Here is a 16034-nt window from a genome sequence, read left to right on the forward strand (position 1 = left end):
CAACATCCAAGCAATGCCCTCCACCAGCAAAAAGATTTCCATTAGGTGAAGATGATCTTTAGCTTTTTTTTTTAGAAATAAAATATCTTTTAAAATTAAGCTATTTATGTACATTTCTCTTTTAGACTACAGCGTAGTGTAAATGTACCTTTTATATGCAATAGGAAACTGAAAAATTCGTGTGACTCATTTTTTTGCACTGCTCGCTTTATTGCGGGGGTCTGGAGCCTAACCTGCAATATCTCTGCGGTTCGCCGGTAGAGCGCCGGGAGAGGGTGCCGTCCGCCCGCCGTGCAGAGCGCCGGCAGGTGGCGCCCAGCGGCGAGCTCTTTCCAGCTTGGTTTGGGCCAGGTGGACTGGAAGGGGCGGAGGTAATCAGAAGCGGCCAGTGGCGGCTGCCTGAGTCCCAGTCCCCTCCGCGCAGCGCTCACGACACCCGTGCCAGGAGTGGGAGCGAGCGGCGGGGTCAGCTGCGTTCTGAGCCCAGGCACAGCTGCCATCTGCTCTGGGAAGCACCGGGGTGTCCCTGTGGTCCTCAGCTCGAAGTCAGCCACCATGGAGGCGCAGGCACAAGGTAAGTGGACGCCTATCGCCCCAAGAGTCAGGTCCTGGGGCGCGCATATAGGCTCTTTTCCTGCACCACCTAACTTCGCTCCCGGACAGAACAGATTGGTGCCATGCCACGCGTCCAGAACTCCACTCCCCCCGCGCCTTCGGTATGATGCCTGCTCCCCAAACTCAGGATTTGCTGTGGGTCTGGGGATCGGTAAAGTAACAGGAGATCCGTCAGTGGAGAGGCCCCTCTGCAGGAAATGCGACCGTGGAACGCTCTACCTTCTCCGCAGTCAGTCGCCCCCGACCTCCCCAGCCTCGCGGGTGCCCGGAGGACCTGTTGTGCGGGGTCCGGAATGCGCGTTTCGGTCCCTTTCCCTTGAGGGAGTAGGAAGGGAATGCGACTCTTTTCGCCCAGGGCCGTGGACTCGCGGCTTGTTGGCTCCCAAGTCAGGGCGTGAGGGGATCGCCCGCCGAGGGGGTGGCTCCGCAGCCAGCCTACGCCAGCGGCTTCCCGCGCCGGGACCCGCCTTCCGAGGCCAGGGTGAGCCCCAGAGTGCGGCCCCCTGACCTCCCGCAGAACCACACGTGAGTCCCGGTTTCCCGCGATCGGGGGGGGGACCTCTGCCCCCAGTGGCGCACGGGGCCCCCCGGCCGTCCGGCTCCCTGCTCCCGAGGCTGCCCACTGAAGGAGCCTGCGGTGGCTTTACGAAGGGCGGCCTCATATCTTGGGGTCACCCTTGAAACTGGGTTGGGGAATTCCTATGGAATCGTTCAAGAATGGGGGTAAACGGACCGTGGACGGGGCAGAGGTGGGCGGATGTGGAGCGAGAGGCAAGTGGGAAGGCAAAGGACTCAGTGATCTACCTCGGGAGCAACGCGCAGAAGGGACGGGTTGCGGAGTTCAGCCTTTAAGGCAATCATCGCCACCAATCTTTTACACCGTGGGAAACTCTGTGGTGGCTCTTAATATAAATAAAGTCCCATTTTAAAAAAAGAAGAAAAAGAAGAAGTTCATGACCCAATGTGTTCGCCCTCTAGGGGCAGAACGCTCTGAATGAGAGTGGGTTGGCGAGTGCCTGGGCCGGGAGTCGCCCAACAGGTTTGCTGCCAGGATTACAATTGTCTGAACAGCAGGAGCCTTACTCGTTTGTTCCATCCGCCTATGTCCTGCCCATTAAGCTGCCGCTTCCCATATTTTCCCTCTATTATGTAGATAGATAGGAAAGGGTAATTCAACCAAGGGTGCCCGTAGTTGGTCAAATTCTAAAGCAGAGATCGGATTGGAGGCCTTCACACCGGAACTGAAGCTGATGATAGCAGCTCCGGAGCTTTCCAACCTGACCTGCATATTAGAATTATTTAGAGTCTTCAATACTGGCCCTGGCCAACCCCATCCCAGTCAAAATGTAATCTCTGGAGCCTGAACATGGGTATATTTGAAAGCTTCTGAGGTGATTCTATTAGTGAGGTTGGAGAAGAACTATTGCAGATAGGAAACATTCGGAGAACTTCTGAAGACGTCCCAAACTACAGACTGGTAACCACTGGGGTCACTGGTTTGCTTTATTGGTTTGCTTTACTTAAAAGATTTACTTAACAAATATTTCAGTGCTTTCCTTTGCCAAGCACTGTGTTAAGAAGAGCAAAGGCAGACTTGGTATCTGCTTCATGAATTTTACAGTAGAGGAAGAGACAAATATTAATGTGATGGCCATTTGAAAAATACCATGTAAAATCACTGCCATGTGAATGCTAAGAAAGGGCCTCAGAGTGCAGCGAGAGCCTGAAAAGCTATAACCCTATCATGCAGTAACCAGGAGAGCAGATTGTTGATCATGTCCCTGTCTCTGTTCTTTGTGCTTTGCATGTATTGATGAACTCATTTCCTGTGCACAGCAGTCCCATGAGGTAGTTCATGTTCTCATTCCCATTCTACAGATAGGAAACAAGCATGGGAGGTACTAGGTCTGTGCAAAAGTAATTTCGATTTTTGCCATGACTTTTTAATAAATTCCTTGTTTACAGCTAGATAGATAAGGAATAGAGAAGTTGGTGTGGTGAGGGACCCATTCTCACACAAAGCCTGTGACTTTTGGAGGAAAGGTAACACTTCAGTCCCCACCTGACTCTCCAGCTGCCCTGTGGTGCACTTCTTTTCCCCTCATGACTAGTTGAAAACGTTGGGGGGTAAAGAAGACTAGTAAAAAGGCAAATGGATATGAGAAAAGTGAACAGATTTTAGAAATACTTAAGAGGCCTGGTGCAGTGGCTTATGCCTGTAATCCCAACACTTTGGGAGACCAACGTGAGAGGATCACAGCCCAGGAGTTCAAGACCAGCCTAGACTACATAGTGAGACCTCATATCTACCAAAAAAAACCAAAATTAGTCGAGTGTGGTGACATGTGCCTGTAGGCCTAGCTAGTTGGAAAGCTGGAGTGGGAGGATCTCTTGAGATCAGAAGTTAGAGGCTACAGTGAGCCAAGATCCCACCACTACACTCTAGCCTAGACAAGAGTGAGAACCTCACTCAAAAAAAAAAAAGGCCAGCCACAGTGGCTCATGCCAGTAATTCCAGCACTTTGGGAAGCTGAGGCAGATAGATTTTTTGAGCCCAGGAATAAAAGCCTAGCCTGGGCAACATGGTGAGACCCTGTCTCCACAAAAATACAAAAAATTAGCTAGGTGTGGTGGTGCCTCCCTGTAGCCCCAGATATTTGGGAGATTGAGGAGTGAGGATCACCTGAGTCTAGCAGGTTGAGGCAGCAGTGAGCTGTGATTGCACCACTGCACTCCAGCTTGGGCAAGAGGGCAATACTCTATCTCAAAAACAGACAAACAAAAAGTGAACAAAAAATAAATAAGTAAAATCTTAAGAAAAGTCAAAATTGGATTGAATATGCAGGGGGACAGTGTCAAAGATGACCCCAGCTTCCTATTTGTACAATCAAATGGAGGATACTTACTCTTAAATCCTCACTTGCCTAGCATTTTAAGTTTCTCATTTTCAGACATTTTGTTATTTAGAAAGCAGACATATTTCTTTAAGAAAAAACTTCACAAACTGCCTATAGCATGTATTAAAGAGAAATCTTTTTTCCACTTGTACATTTTTCTGGCTAAATGAATGATTTACTTCTTAGAATCTAGCTAAGACAGTCCTGTGATTTTCCAAGTGTAAGTTTTCACCTTCAGCATAGTTTATTTCATAATTATCTAGGGTGAAGACAGCTTATCTTTCTGCCTGCTAATCAAGAGACAAATAAGAATAAGTGATGTTAAACAGGCAGGTGCTGATGAATTGTGCTTCGTATTGTCCAGGAAGCCACCAGGGTGCTATGGACATTATTTGCTCATGTAGCTCAGTAAGTGCAGCCACTTACTGCACTAGAAACTTTCCCACAGGTGAAATTATCCAAATATGTTCTTTGACTTTGTAAAAGAATAGATTACTTCCAGCAAAACGAAAGGACTTTCAGGGAAGGTGGTAAGGCTTATGAGGGGAGCGGTTCACTGAAGAGTGGCTGGAGAACAACGTGGAGTGAGATGTCCACAGGAGAATGGCATTCCTATTTGCTTTCCACTGGTACCAGATAATGTTGCTTTAAGATAATTGACATGTTAGAAATGTAGCGTTTTCCTGAAACATATGGTAGTCCTTTGAAATAAAAACTTCCTGATCCTTTTAAACTATGCTTCGATATTTTATCATTCTAAATGGCAATAAATTTGTTGTTTTTGCCTTTCCCAGCATCTTCAATGTTACAAGGAACACTGTCTCCTTTTAACATTTGCATATATTCAAATTAATTACTCTGTTAGCTTCTCATGGCCACTGTAAAAATTACCACAAACTTGGTGGCTTAAAACAGTAAAATTGTACTGTCTCATAGTTTGGAGGTTAGAATTCCAAAGTCACTATCACTAGGCTGAAATCAAGGTGTTGGTGGGGCTGCCCTCCCTCTGGAGATTCTAAGAAAGAAACCATCTTTGCCTCTTTCAGTTTCTGGTGGCTGCCGACATTCTTCGGCTGCATCACTCTAATCTCTCTGCCTCCGTGGTTACACTGCTTTCTCTTCTGTTTGCGTCAAACCGCCCTCTGCCTCTCTCTTATAAGGACACTTGTGATTTCATTTAGAGCCTACCTGGATAATCCAGGATAATCTCTCTCTCTCTCTCTCAAGACCTTTAACTTAATCACATCTGCAAAGACTTTTTCCACACAAGGTAACATTTCCAGGCTCCAGAGATTAGGATATATTTAGGAGCCATTATTCAGTTTACTGTAATAACTAGTTTTTATATCCAGACATCCACTCAAGAAGATTCTCAGATGTCCATGAATGAAATAAAGCAATAAATATCAGATTAATCCTACTGTGTGCAAAGTCCATTAAATGAGAATGTCATATATACCTTACATTATACTTTGTATGATTTTATCTTGTTTCAGGAAGTACATAAGGCAATTTATATGGATACGTGAAATGCAACAAGATAATGTAAATGAAAAATAGATGAATGAAAATAAGAAGAGAAAAGGAAGCAAGGGATGACACTCTAGAAAAATGAATATAATCACATCACTTTTATTGATAGTGCTTGGAAAATAAATTCTTGCTTTGTAAAGGAAGTATGGCATTTTGTTATAAAATGATAAAATAACCTTGCTTCCCTCTGTCAAATAGCAGCAGGTCCAGTCTCTTATACAGGCATACCTTGGAGATAGTGTGGGTAATTCCCAGATCACCCCAAGGAAGTGAATATTGGAATAAAGCGAGTCACACAAGGTTTTTGGCTTTCTAGTGCACATAAAATTTATGTTTACACTATACTGTAGTTTATTAAATGTGCAATAGCATGATGTCTAAGGAAAAAAAAGGTACATACCTTTATGTAAAAGACCTTTTTGCTAAAAATTGCTGACGATCATTGGTGCCTTCACCGAGCGATAATCTTTTTGCCGGTGGAGCGTCTTGCCTGGATGTCGATGACTGCTGCCTGATCAGGATGGTGGTTGCAGAAGGCTGAGGTGGCGGTGGTAACTTAAAGTAAGACAGCAAGAAAGTCTGCCACAGAGATTGACTATTCCTGTCAGGAAGATTTATCTATTGCATGTGATGCTATAGATATATAGATATAGATATAGCATTTTATCTGCGGTAGAACTTCTTTCAACATTGGAGTCAATACTCTCAAGCTCTGCCACTCCTTTATCAACTGCATTTATATAATTCTAAATCCTTTGTTATCATTTCAACAATGCTGTGAACATCTTTACCAGGAGTAGATGCCATCTCAAGAAACCACTCTTTGCTCATCCGTAAGAACCAACACCTCATTCAATCAAGTTTTAGAAGGAGATTAAAATGTCATAAATTTCATTACATCTTCAGGCTCCACTTCTGGTTCTCTTGCTCTTTCTACCACATCTGCACTTCATTTCCTCCAATGACGTCTTGAACTCCTCAGATTCATTCAGAAGGGTTGGAGTCCACATCCTCCAAATTCTTGTTAATGTTGATATTTTTGACCACCTCCCATGAATTATGAATATTCTTAATGGCATCTAGAATGGTGAATCATTTCCAGAATGTTTTCAATTTACTTTGCTTAGTTCCAACAGAGAAATCACTATCTATGGTAGCTGTATTCTTATGAGATGTATTCCTTAAATAATAAGACTTGAAAGTCAAAATTACTCCCTGATCCACAAGCTGAAGAGTAGATGCTGTGTTAGCAGGTGTGAAAGCAATGTTAATCTCTTTGTACATTTCCATCAGAACTCTTGGGTGACCAGGTAGGATATTGTTTACCTGTCTCCCCATCCATATCTCATCTTGAATTGTAGCTCCCATGATTCCCACATGTCGTGGGAGGGAGCTGTTGGGAGGATGCAGGTCTTTTCTATGCTCTTCTCATAATAGTGAATAAGTCTCATGAGAGCTGATGGTTTTATAAAGGGGAGTTCCCCGAACATGTCCTCTTGCCTGCTGCCACGTGAGAAGTGCCTTGCACCATGGTTGTGAGGCCCACCAGCCATGTGAAACTGTGAGTCCATTAAACCTCTTTTTCTTTAGAAATTTCCTGGTCTCAGGTGTGTCTTTATTAGCAGCATGAGAATGGACTAATACAAGTGTATTATCAACCAGAAGTAATATTTATAAAGAAATATTTTTTTCTGAGTAGTAGGACTTAATAGTGGACTTATGATATTCAATAAACCATGCTGTAAACAGTTATCCAGGCTTTGTTGTTCCATTTATAGAGCACATTTTCTAAATCTATAGATTTAGAATAATTACTTTATTTATTTGTATCTGCATTTTCATAGATGAAGGGTCTTGCTCTGTTGCCTAAGCTGAAGTGCAGTGGGATCATCATAGCTCACTGAAGCCTTGAACTCCTGGGCTCAAGCGATCCTCCTGCCTTGGCCTCACAAAGTGTTGGGATTACAGTCATGAGCCATTGCATCTGGCTACTGTTAGAATAATTCTTAAGGGCCTTAAAATTTGGGGAATAGTAAGTGAGCATGCAACTTAAAGTCATCGGCTGCATTAGCCCCTAACAAGAGAGTCAGCTTGCCCTTTGAAGCTTTGAAGCCAAGCATCAACTCCTCCTCTATAGCTATGAGAGTCCTAGCTGGCATCTCCTTCCAGTGTAGGCTGTTTCATCTATATTGAAAATGTGTTGTTTACTGTAGCCACTTTCATCAATGATCTTAGCCAGATCTTCTGAAGAGCTTGCTGCAGCTTTGGCATCAGCCCGTGTTGCTTCCCCTTGCACTTTTGTGTACAGAGATGACTTTTTGTTTTCGAGATGGAGTCTCATTCTGTCACCCAGGCTGCAGTGCAGTGGCACGATCTCGGCTCACTCCAACCTTCATCTCCTGGGTTCAAGCAAATTCTCCTGCCTCAGCTCCTAGAGTAGCTGGGATTACAAGTGCCTGCCACCATGTCCGGCTAATTTTTGTGTTTTCAGTAGAGATGGGGTTTCAACATATTGTCCATACTGGTTTTGAACTTCTGAACTCAGGTGATCCACCTGCCTCAGCCTCCCAAAGTGCTGGGATTACAGGCATCAGCCACCATGCCTGGCCTGAGATGACTTCACTCCTTAAATCTTATGAACAAATCTCTGCCAGCTTTCAACTTTCCTTGCACAGCTTTCTCATTTCTCTCAGCCTTCATAAATTGAAGAGAGTTCGGGACTTCTCTGGATTAGATTTTCGCTTGAAGGAATGTTGTGGCTGGTTTGATCTATGCAGAGCACTCAAACTTTCTCCCTATCAGCAATAGGCTATTTCACTTTCTTATCATTTTGTGTTCAATGGAATAGCATGTTACATTTCTTTCAAGAACTTTTCCTTCACATTTACAACTTGAATCAAAGCTGATCGGTCGTGGCTTTCAATGTGCCTTCCTCACTACGTTTAATAATTTCTTGCTTTTGACTTAAGGTGAGAGACAGAGTCTCTACATTTCACTTGAATACTTAGAGACTATTATAGGGTTATTTCACTTGAATACTTAGAGACTATTATAGAGACTATTAACTGGATAACAATGTTGTGAAATATTGTGTCTCAGAGAGTGGAAACTGTCAGGGACAGGGAGAGAGACGGAAAAATGGCTGGCCAGTGGAGCGGTCAGAACACATACAAGATTTATTGATTAAGGTCACCATCTTATATGGGCATGGTTCATGGGTCCCCAAAACAATCACAATGTTGACATCGAAGATCACTGATCACAGATCACCATAACAGACATAATAACAATGAAAACATTTGAAATATTGGGAGAGTTACTAAAATGTGACACAGAAACATGAAGTGAGCACATGGTGTTGGAAAAATGGCACCAATAGACTTGTACAACCTGGGGGTGCCACAAACCTTCAATTTGTAAAAATAACAATGTCTGCAAAGTACAATAAAATGAAGTGCAGTGAGATATGTCTGTAAGTATTAAATCATCCAAGGAAAAACTTATTTGCATTTTATGTTTCATAGTTAAAATTTTATATTGCAGTTCAGGCATCATAATAATTGTCCTCAAACTATGGAAGCAAGCTGTTATATATTTTGATTTATGATCTTTAAGAGTACTATGAAGACTACTTATATTATCTTCCAAGCTACCTCCTATAGTTTTGTTTCCTCTTTAAGTAAAAGTTTTGAAATAGGTGATAATGTATATTTTAGACGAAGTCAGTTATTTGCAACAAATTATATACTACTATTTTATTTTACATTATTTTAAAATATAATTATACAAATGACAGCTGTTATAGTATATTGGAACATATTTTGAATTGCCTTCTTGAGTATACACCTTATTAGTTAGCCTGGGTAGGCAGAATTTGATAATTTCTTCAAACCCTTAGAAGCAAAGGACTCTATTTTGTGGCACATAATGAGATCTGCTTCTTAGTAAATAATAAATACTTCAGCAGATATTGATTTGTTAAATATTTTAACAAATACTTATTGATTACTATAGTAATAGCAAATATTTGACAAGCACATACTATCGAGAGGGAAAGGGGCATAGTGATTAAGATCCCGGGATGAATGTAAACTGCCAGGATTTTAACTCCGCCATGTGATGTACCATTAACATGACCATGAGCAAGTTAGTGATTTCTCTCGATCTTGGTTTCTACATATGTTAAGTGAAGATAGTAATAGCTCCAATATCATAGGCTTGTCCTGGGGATTTAACATGTTAATACATGCAAAGTTCTTAAAGCAGGGCCCAGCACGTGGCAAGTAGTATATAAATGTTTGCTGTTGTTTTCATTAGCATATGTTGAAACCTTTGCATCCATTATTTTATTGAAACCTTATAATAGCATCATGAGGTAGATACCTTTACTTTCAACTCATTTTATAAACAGGGAAACTAAGAGTAAGAAAAATTAAGTGAAGAAATCAGGATTCAACTCCAAGTCTAAATGAGTCCAGAGAATGGGCATAAATACTATACTGTGCTGTGACTTAATGTGTGCTGTGCCATATGTGCAAAGGGGAGGCTAAGATGAACTTGACGTGGGGTCATCCTTTCAGGAGGATAGGCAAAAAAGAGTTGAAAGTCATGCCTGTGGGTTAACACCTTGAACTGATGAGAGGACATATTTCCATCCTAATGGAATTTTCTGAGTGGTAAGGTGCTAATTAGAGCTAATTCACATTGAGGGTGATAATAACAACAATATTTTAGTGTTTTTACAAATGTCAAATACCATATTATGCCTTTTTAAAACCATGTTATTTAGCCAGGTGCAGTGGCTCCTGGCACTTTGGTTGTCCAAGGCAGGAGGATCACTTGAGCCCAGGAGTTCAAAACCAGCCTGGACAACAGAGCAAAACCCTGCCTCTACAAAAAAAGTTGAAAAATAAACTGAGCATGGTGATGCATGCCTGTATTCCCAGCTACTTGGGAGGCTGAGATGGGAGGATTGTTTGAGTCCAGAAGTTTGAGGTTGCAGTGAACTATGATTGCACCATTGCACTCTAGCCTGGGCTAGACAGAGACCTGCCTTTAAAAAAAAAAAAAAAAAAAAAGAACCAAAACAAAAACTCCAAACATGTTATTTAATAAGTACAACAGGCAAGGGGTAGTGGCTCATGCCTGTAATCCCAGCACTTTGGGAGGCCAAAGCAGGTGGATCACCTGAAGTCAGGAGTTTGAGACTAGCCTGACAAACATGGTGAAACTTTGTCTCTACTAAAAATACAAAAATAAGCTGGTGGGCGCCTGTAATTCCAGCTACTCAGGAGGCTGAGGCAGGAGAATCGCTTGAACCCACGAGGTGGAGGTTGCAGTGAGCCAAGATTGTGCCATTGCACTCCAGCCTGAATGACAGAGTGAGACTCTGTCTCAAAATAATAGTAATAATTGCAACAAACTCACAAGGAAGGTAACATTTTGATTTTAAGATGAGGAAACTGACAGGCTACTTAGTTACACAATTTTCTCCAACTCATACAACTTTGAGATGTTGGTGTTGGTATTTGAAATCAGAAAGTTTGACTTCATACCTTGAGATTTCAACTACCATTTTATAGGGACTTTGTATGCATAAGCAGTCTTGTACGAAGTTTTAAATAATAATTTTGCTTTATTTTCTCTACGATCGAAGAGGTTTTAAAGAGGCAGAATTTAATTGTACAGTTCATTGTATATGTGAGCAAGGTCTAAGTCTGGGAATATGAATGTGGCCTGAGATCTTTAAAAATAAGCCCTGTGACATGTCAAGTTGGGGGTGGAGGATGTTCATTTATCAACAGCTTGCTATTTTTGTTCTGTTTTCAAGATGAAGAATTCTAAGAATTCTATAAAAATCATCATACGTGATTTTTAAACCAACACGGAATTTTATCATCAGCTCAAACAAAAGTCAGTTCAAATATGGAATGGTTCAAATATGTTATTCCACTTGGTGTTCATCCATATTCAGTCATCTCAGGATTTTAAAATAAATAATCGTCATAGGATCTGCATGCTTCTTTCCAGAAAGTAGAATCTGTATTCTTTAGATGGTGGCTGAAAGGGCTAATTTCAATGAGTACCCAAAAAAAGAAAGTGCTTTATTGCCTCATGAACATTATAATTATTTGTTTACATGAATATGTTTGATTCATTTAACTATCTCCCAAGCATCTTAGCACAATACCTACTTTAAGAAAATACCTGATAAAACTGTGGAGAAAAATGAGCAGTCAGTGGATTTGTCCTTAAGCTACTCTAACCATTTCTGTGTTGAATTTTCACGGTCTGACATGGCAAGTGTAGAAAAAAGGGCACCTGCCTCAGTCATCAATCAGGCGGCATGCTCTCCCTGCAGGCAGAGGTTCACCATTACTGCTGTCGCAGAATGTCCCCAACAACACCATAAAGCCAGTCCCTTCTTCAGTTTACTGAGTTAAGCTGATCATCGTGGTGAGTGCTTGTAGTCCCAGCTAATCAGGGTGCTGAGGCAGTGAGATCACTTGAGATCCAGAGTTCAAACCCAGGCTAAGCAAGAACCCAATCTCTTAAAAAAAAAAAAGAAAAAATATATAACTATTTATATATTTTAACTGCATATGCATGGTTTTATACATATGTAAAAAAACTACAAGAAAAAAGTAAAACAAGAAAAAATTTATTGAGTTACTATGCAGTTAAGAACACATAAAAGATGACCTCAAAATGTGGATATTTGCATCTGTCATCCTACTTTTCATCGAATATTTTAGCAATAAAGTGTAATGATTTAACATATATGCATTAAATTGAGAAGCATTGTTAATGTACCAGGAAAGGCAGGGGAACATTTTAATGAATTTGAATTGGCTAAAAGGAAGCTTTGGGTCCTCAAGGAAAGATGAATTTTAAGTAGTTTCTCTCAGTGTGAATCGTTTATAAGCAATGCATTTTGATGCAGAGGAAGTGAAATTCCCAGAATAAAACCACAAATCTCCAAGAATACCCTTAGTCACCAACATATTGCTTCTTTCTCAAAAGGCAAAAATCTAGCACTTTGCTTAGCCAGACCATGTACCACACACTAAAAATGCATGTATATGTTACACCTCATCTCCAAACTTACCTACGATTATTTGCATCTTATACAGATTACAGTTTCCCTGACATATATTTAAAATATAGAAAACTCTTCAACTCCTTGGAAATACATTTTTCTTATAATTAGACATTTCTTCTGTCCATTAATAGCAAGAGTGTCTTGTCAAGGATCAAGGAAGCAGAACTGATTCAAGATTAAAAAGATCTGTAAAAGTCACATGACATGTAATTCTTAGAACCAGTATAGAATTTTATCACCAGCTGCTAGGAAAAGTCAGTTCAAATATGGAATGGTTCAAATATGTTATTCTACTTGGTGTTCGTCCATACCCAGTCATCTCAGGATTTTAAAATAAATAAGTCACAGGATCTGCATGCTTGTTTCCAGAAAGTAGGATTTGTATCCTTTAGATGTTGGCTGAAAGAACTAATTTCAATGAGTACCCAAAAAAAGAAAGCTTTTTATTGCCTCATGAGTATTATAATTACTTGTTTACATGGATATGTTTTATTCATTTAACCATCTCCCAAGCATATTCACGGAAGCAGAACTGATTCATTCAAAAGAAAAAGCCAATTTGGGATGGGGGTAGTGGGAGGAGATCTCTTCAGATCTCTCAGTTTTAAAGTCTATGGTTGGATATTTGTAGTTTTTCACTGATTTTTCTCACTTAGGCATGAATGAGAAAAGAGCTAATAGCTCATTGTCTATAAATATTTTCCAACATTTTGCTTTCCAAAACGGACTCATTTCTACATAAAGACATCATGGAAAGATAGTTTTTCTTACTGAAGGGTTAGGTCAGTCCTGGAAAGAAGTATAGACCTTGGCTCCTGTTATTCCTCTTTCGCTATCCCAGAGCTCCAACAGAAAGTTACAAGATATCTGTGCTCCCTGTAAAGTTTATTTGAAATGATTGGAAGGCTCTCATCAGCATTGGAGGAGAGGAAAAACTTTTTTTCTACCCTCTTAGGTTAAGTGCGTAGGCACCTGTAAATTAAAGTGATAGCAGACAGATTAACAGGAGAAAAAGGTTACAAAATTATTTATTTTAAATTTTACTTGCACGAGGGTGTCATGGAAATAAATGAATACCCCAAAGAGTGATGAGATTTGAGTTTCCATATCATTTTACTATAGGAAAGTGAGATGGAGAAAAGGCAATATTGAGAGAACAAATGACTTATTTTTTTTTTTAAAAAGCTAAATGGGCCCTTAGAAGAATAGATGGGAGATATGACAGTTTGTGACAATGTCTAGAAGAGACGAAAGAGTTGCTCCTGGTGGGAGGAATTTGTGACAGCTGAGTTCTTTTGGGAACCTCTGCTTTTAGTCAGATAAAACATTTCAGGAACTAAAATGTTTTCAGCTCAAAGTAATTCATGGGCTGGGTATGGTGGCTCATGCCTGTAATTCCAGCACTTTTGGAGGCCAAGGAAGGAGGATTGCTTGAACCCAGGAGTTTAAGATCAGCCTGGGCAAAATAGCAAGACCTTGTCTCTACTAAAACTAATAATTAAAAAAAAATTAGCCAGGCATAGTACTGTGCACCTGTAGTCCCACTACTTAAGAGGCTGTGTGGGGGGGTCACTTGAGCATAGGAGGTGCTCATCCCGCTGCACTCTAGCCTGGGTGACAGAGCAAGATCCTGTCTTGAAAACAAACAAACACCTCTTGTGGCATATTTTGGAGTGGAAAATGCTGACCCCTTTTAGCACTCATCATTTGCTCATATTTGACTAAATATGTAAAGGGCATTACTGGAAAGGAAAATTCTTGTTTAGGAAAATTGGCCTACTGTGTATCTGGTGTGGCTCCATTCATTTATGAGATGTTTCACCAGGTTCTCGTAGCCCATTCTCAACAAGAGTAGTTGTCAAAGAAGGAAGTGTATTCTGAGATTAGGACTTGTAATTTTCACTGTTGCCCCTGCTCTCAGATGGTGTCCTACACCTGCCTCTGTAGAACTGGCTTCTGTCCTTCTTGGATTTGTATTTGTTTTTTTTATCCCTCTCCAAAACTGAGGGAAAATGTTTTGGTTTAATGTAATAGAACCTGTTAGGTATGCTGCAGACATAATGGCCCCATATTATAGCTTTGAATTTGGATTCCATTAGATTTGGAAAAAGAGAAAGTCAGCACTTGCTTGCACATTGTGGCTTTCTTGCCCCCCATTCTCTCTCCCTCCCCTTCCTCTCTCTACCCCAGCTTCTGCTTCCTTTCTGTCTCTCTCTTTCAGAGTATCAAGTCCAGTGGCCCATTCTCAGTGCTCATCTTCATTGACCTACTAGCATATCTAGGCGGTGTTGCCCAATGTCTGCTCCTCGAAGCACTTTGTTCACTTGGTTTCCAGGATACTGAACGGTTCGCCCCCTTCTTCTCAGTCTCCTTTACTAGCCGCTGGCTTGCCCCAGGGATCCGTCCTTGGCCTGCTGCTTCTTTCTGTTTACACTAGCTCTGTTGGCCATCTCATGACTCATGGTTTTGAATTGGATCCATGTGCTAACAACTCCAAAATTTATTTTTCCGGCCTGAGACCTGGCTTCTCAACTTCAGACTGCCCACATGGTATAGCTGCATGAGTGTCTAGTAGTCATCTTGAACTTAATATGTCTAACATTGATCTCCTGAGCTCCCTCCTCCAAAATATCCCTCATCCTCCTAAATTCATCCCCATTTCCATTCACGACAACTCCATTTCAAATGCAGAAGCCCAAAACCTATCCTCCAAGGTTTAGCTTTGTTTTTCCCTCATCATACCCCATTTCCAGACTGTCATGCTGGTTCTACTTTCAAAATGTATCCAGAATGGGAAAGCTTCCTAGCACCTCTGCTGGTATTTCCTTGGTACCAGCCTTCCTCATCTCCCATGTGCATTACTGCAGGATTTTCCTAGCAGGTCTCTCTGCCTTGGTCCTGGACTGCCTTCACTCCATTTTCCAAAGAGTAACCAGAGTGACTCTCTCAATCATGGTGTATCATAACACTCCTTCCTTTGAAATTCTCCAGCAGCTCCTCAGTTCACTCAGAATAAAGGGCAAAGACCTTACAGTGGCCTTTGCTTCTTCCCTTTTACTTCCCGGACCTCATTTCCTAAGGTTCTCTCCCTTAATTCCCTTCACTGCCTCATAGGAGCCTTTGAGTTTATTAATCCCTCTGCTTCAAAACTGTTCCTCAGATATCTTCTGGGCCAGCTTCCACACCTTCTTTGTTTTTTTTTAACCTGAATGTTGCTGGTCCCTCCTACCCTTAGATCTGGCAACTAGACCTGGATCTGTTGAGAGACAGTTCTCCCTGCTTTGTCCAGTTTCTGTACAACACGTCTTCCGAGCAAAGGTATGAACAGCTGTTTTTCCCTGGACTCTCTTTTCCAGGATGTTTGCATGTCACTCACAGCAAGAGCAGTAGCCACAGTAACATCATTGTGCAAGTTCTCTGAGCCTCCGTTCCAAAAGGATGATGTGACGAGAGCCAGGTATTGCCTATTTATGCAGTCAGGTGTGTTACAGGAGAGTAACACTGAGATTAGGAAACCCCAAGTTGTATAGGGGCTATCATGCAGCCTTGAAAGATAGAAACTTTCTCTCTTAGGGGAAGACTTATTTACTGCCCAGGATAATAAAGATGATAAAGACCAAATATTGGGCAGATTTGCTAGCAGCTCTCATATAAATTGGGGTTTCCTAATCTCAGCGTTACTCTCCAGTAACACGCCAGACTGCATTAACAGGTAACCCCGGCTCTTGTCACACCATCCTTTTGGAATTAGAGCTCAGAGAACTGGTACAAGGATGTTCCTCTGGGTACTCCTATTGCTAGGAGTAGTAAGTTGTCTTTTGTCTATGACCCAGAAGTCTTGTGTCTTCTGCCAACGTCCATGAAACTGGCAGCCTAATGTCTTGGCT

The 16034-nt window shown here is 41.5% G+C and overlaps 1 protein-coding gene across 7 annotated transcripts in view; it reads left to right on the forward strand.

Annotated features, from left to right (window-relative positions):
* The first annotated feature begins 367 nt into the window (after window positions 1–367).
* Window positions 368–16034, forward strand: part of TPD52L1 (TPD52 like 1) — a 107953-nt gene continuing 92286 nt past the window's right edge. For all 7 annotated transcript variants that reach the window (XR_013534908.1, XM_008994979.5, XM_035296623.3 and 4 more), the window contains exon 1: window positions 368–574. Coding sequence is in view for 6 of the 7 variants with exons in the window: in XM_008994979.5 (XP_008993227.1) it covers window positions 556–574 (19 nt within the window). In the remaining variant the exon portion in view is untranslated. The remainder of the gene's footprint in view (window positions 575–16034) is intronic.

The sequence above is a fragment of the Callithrix jacchus genome, chromosome 4, assembly GCF_049354715.1.
Source record: "Callithrix jacchus isolate 240 chromosome 4, calJac240_pri, whole genome shotgun sequence".
NCBI lineage: Eukaryota > Metazoa > Chordata > Mammalia > Primates > Cebidae > Callithrix > Callithrix jacchus.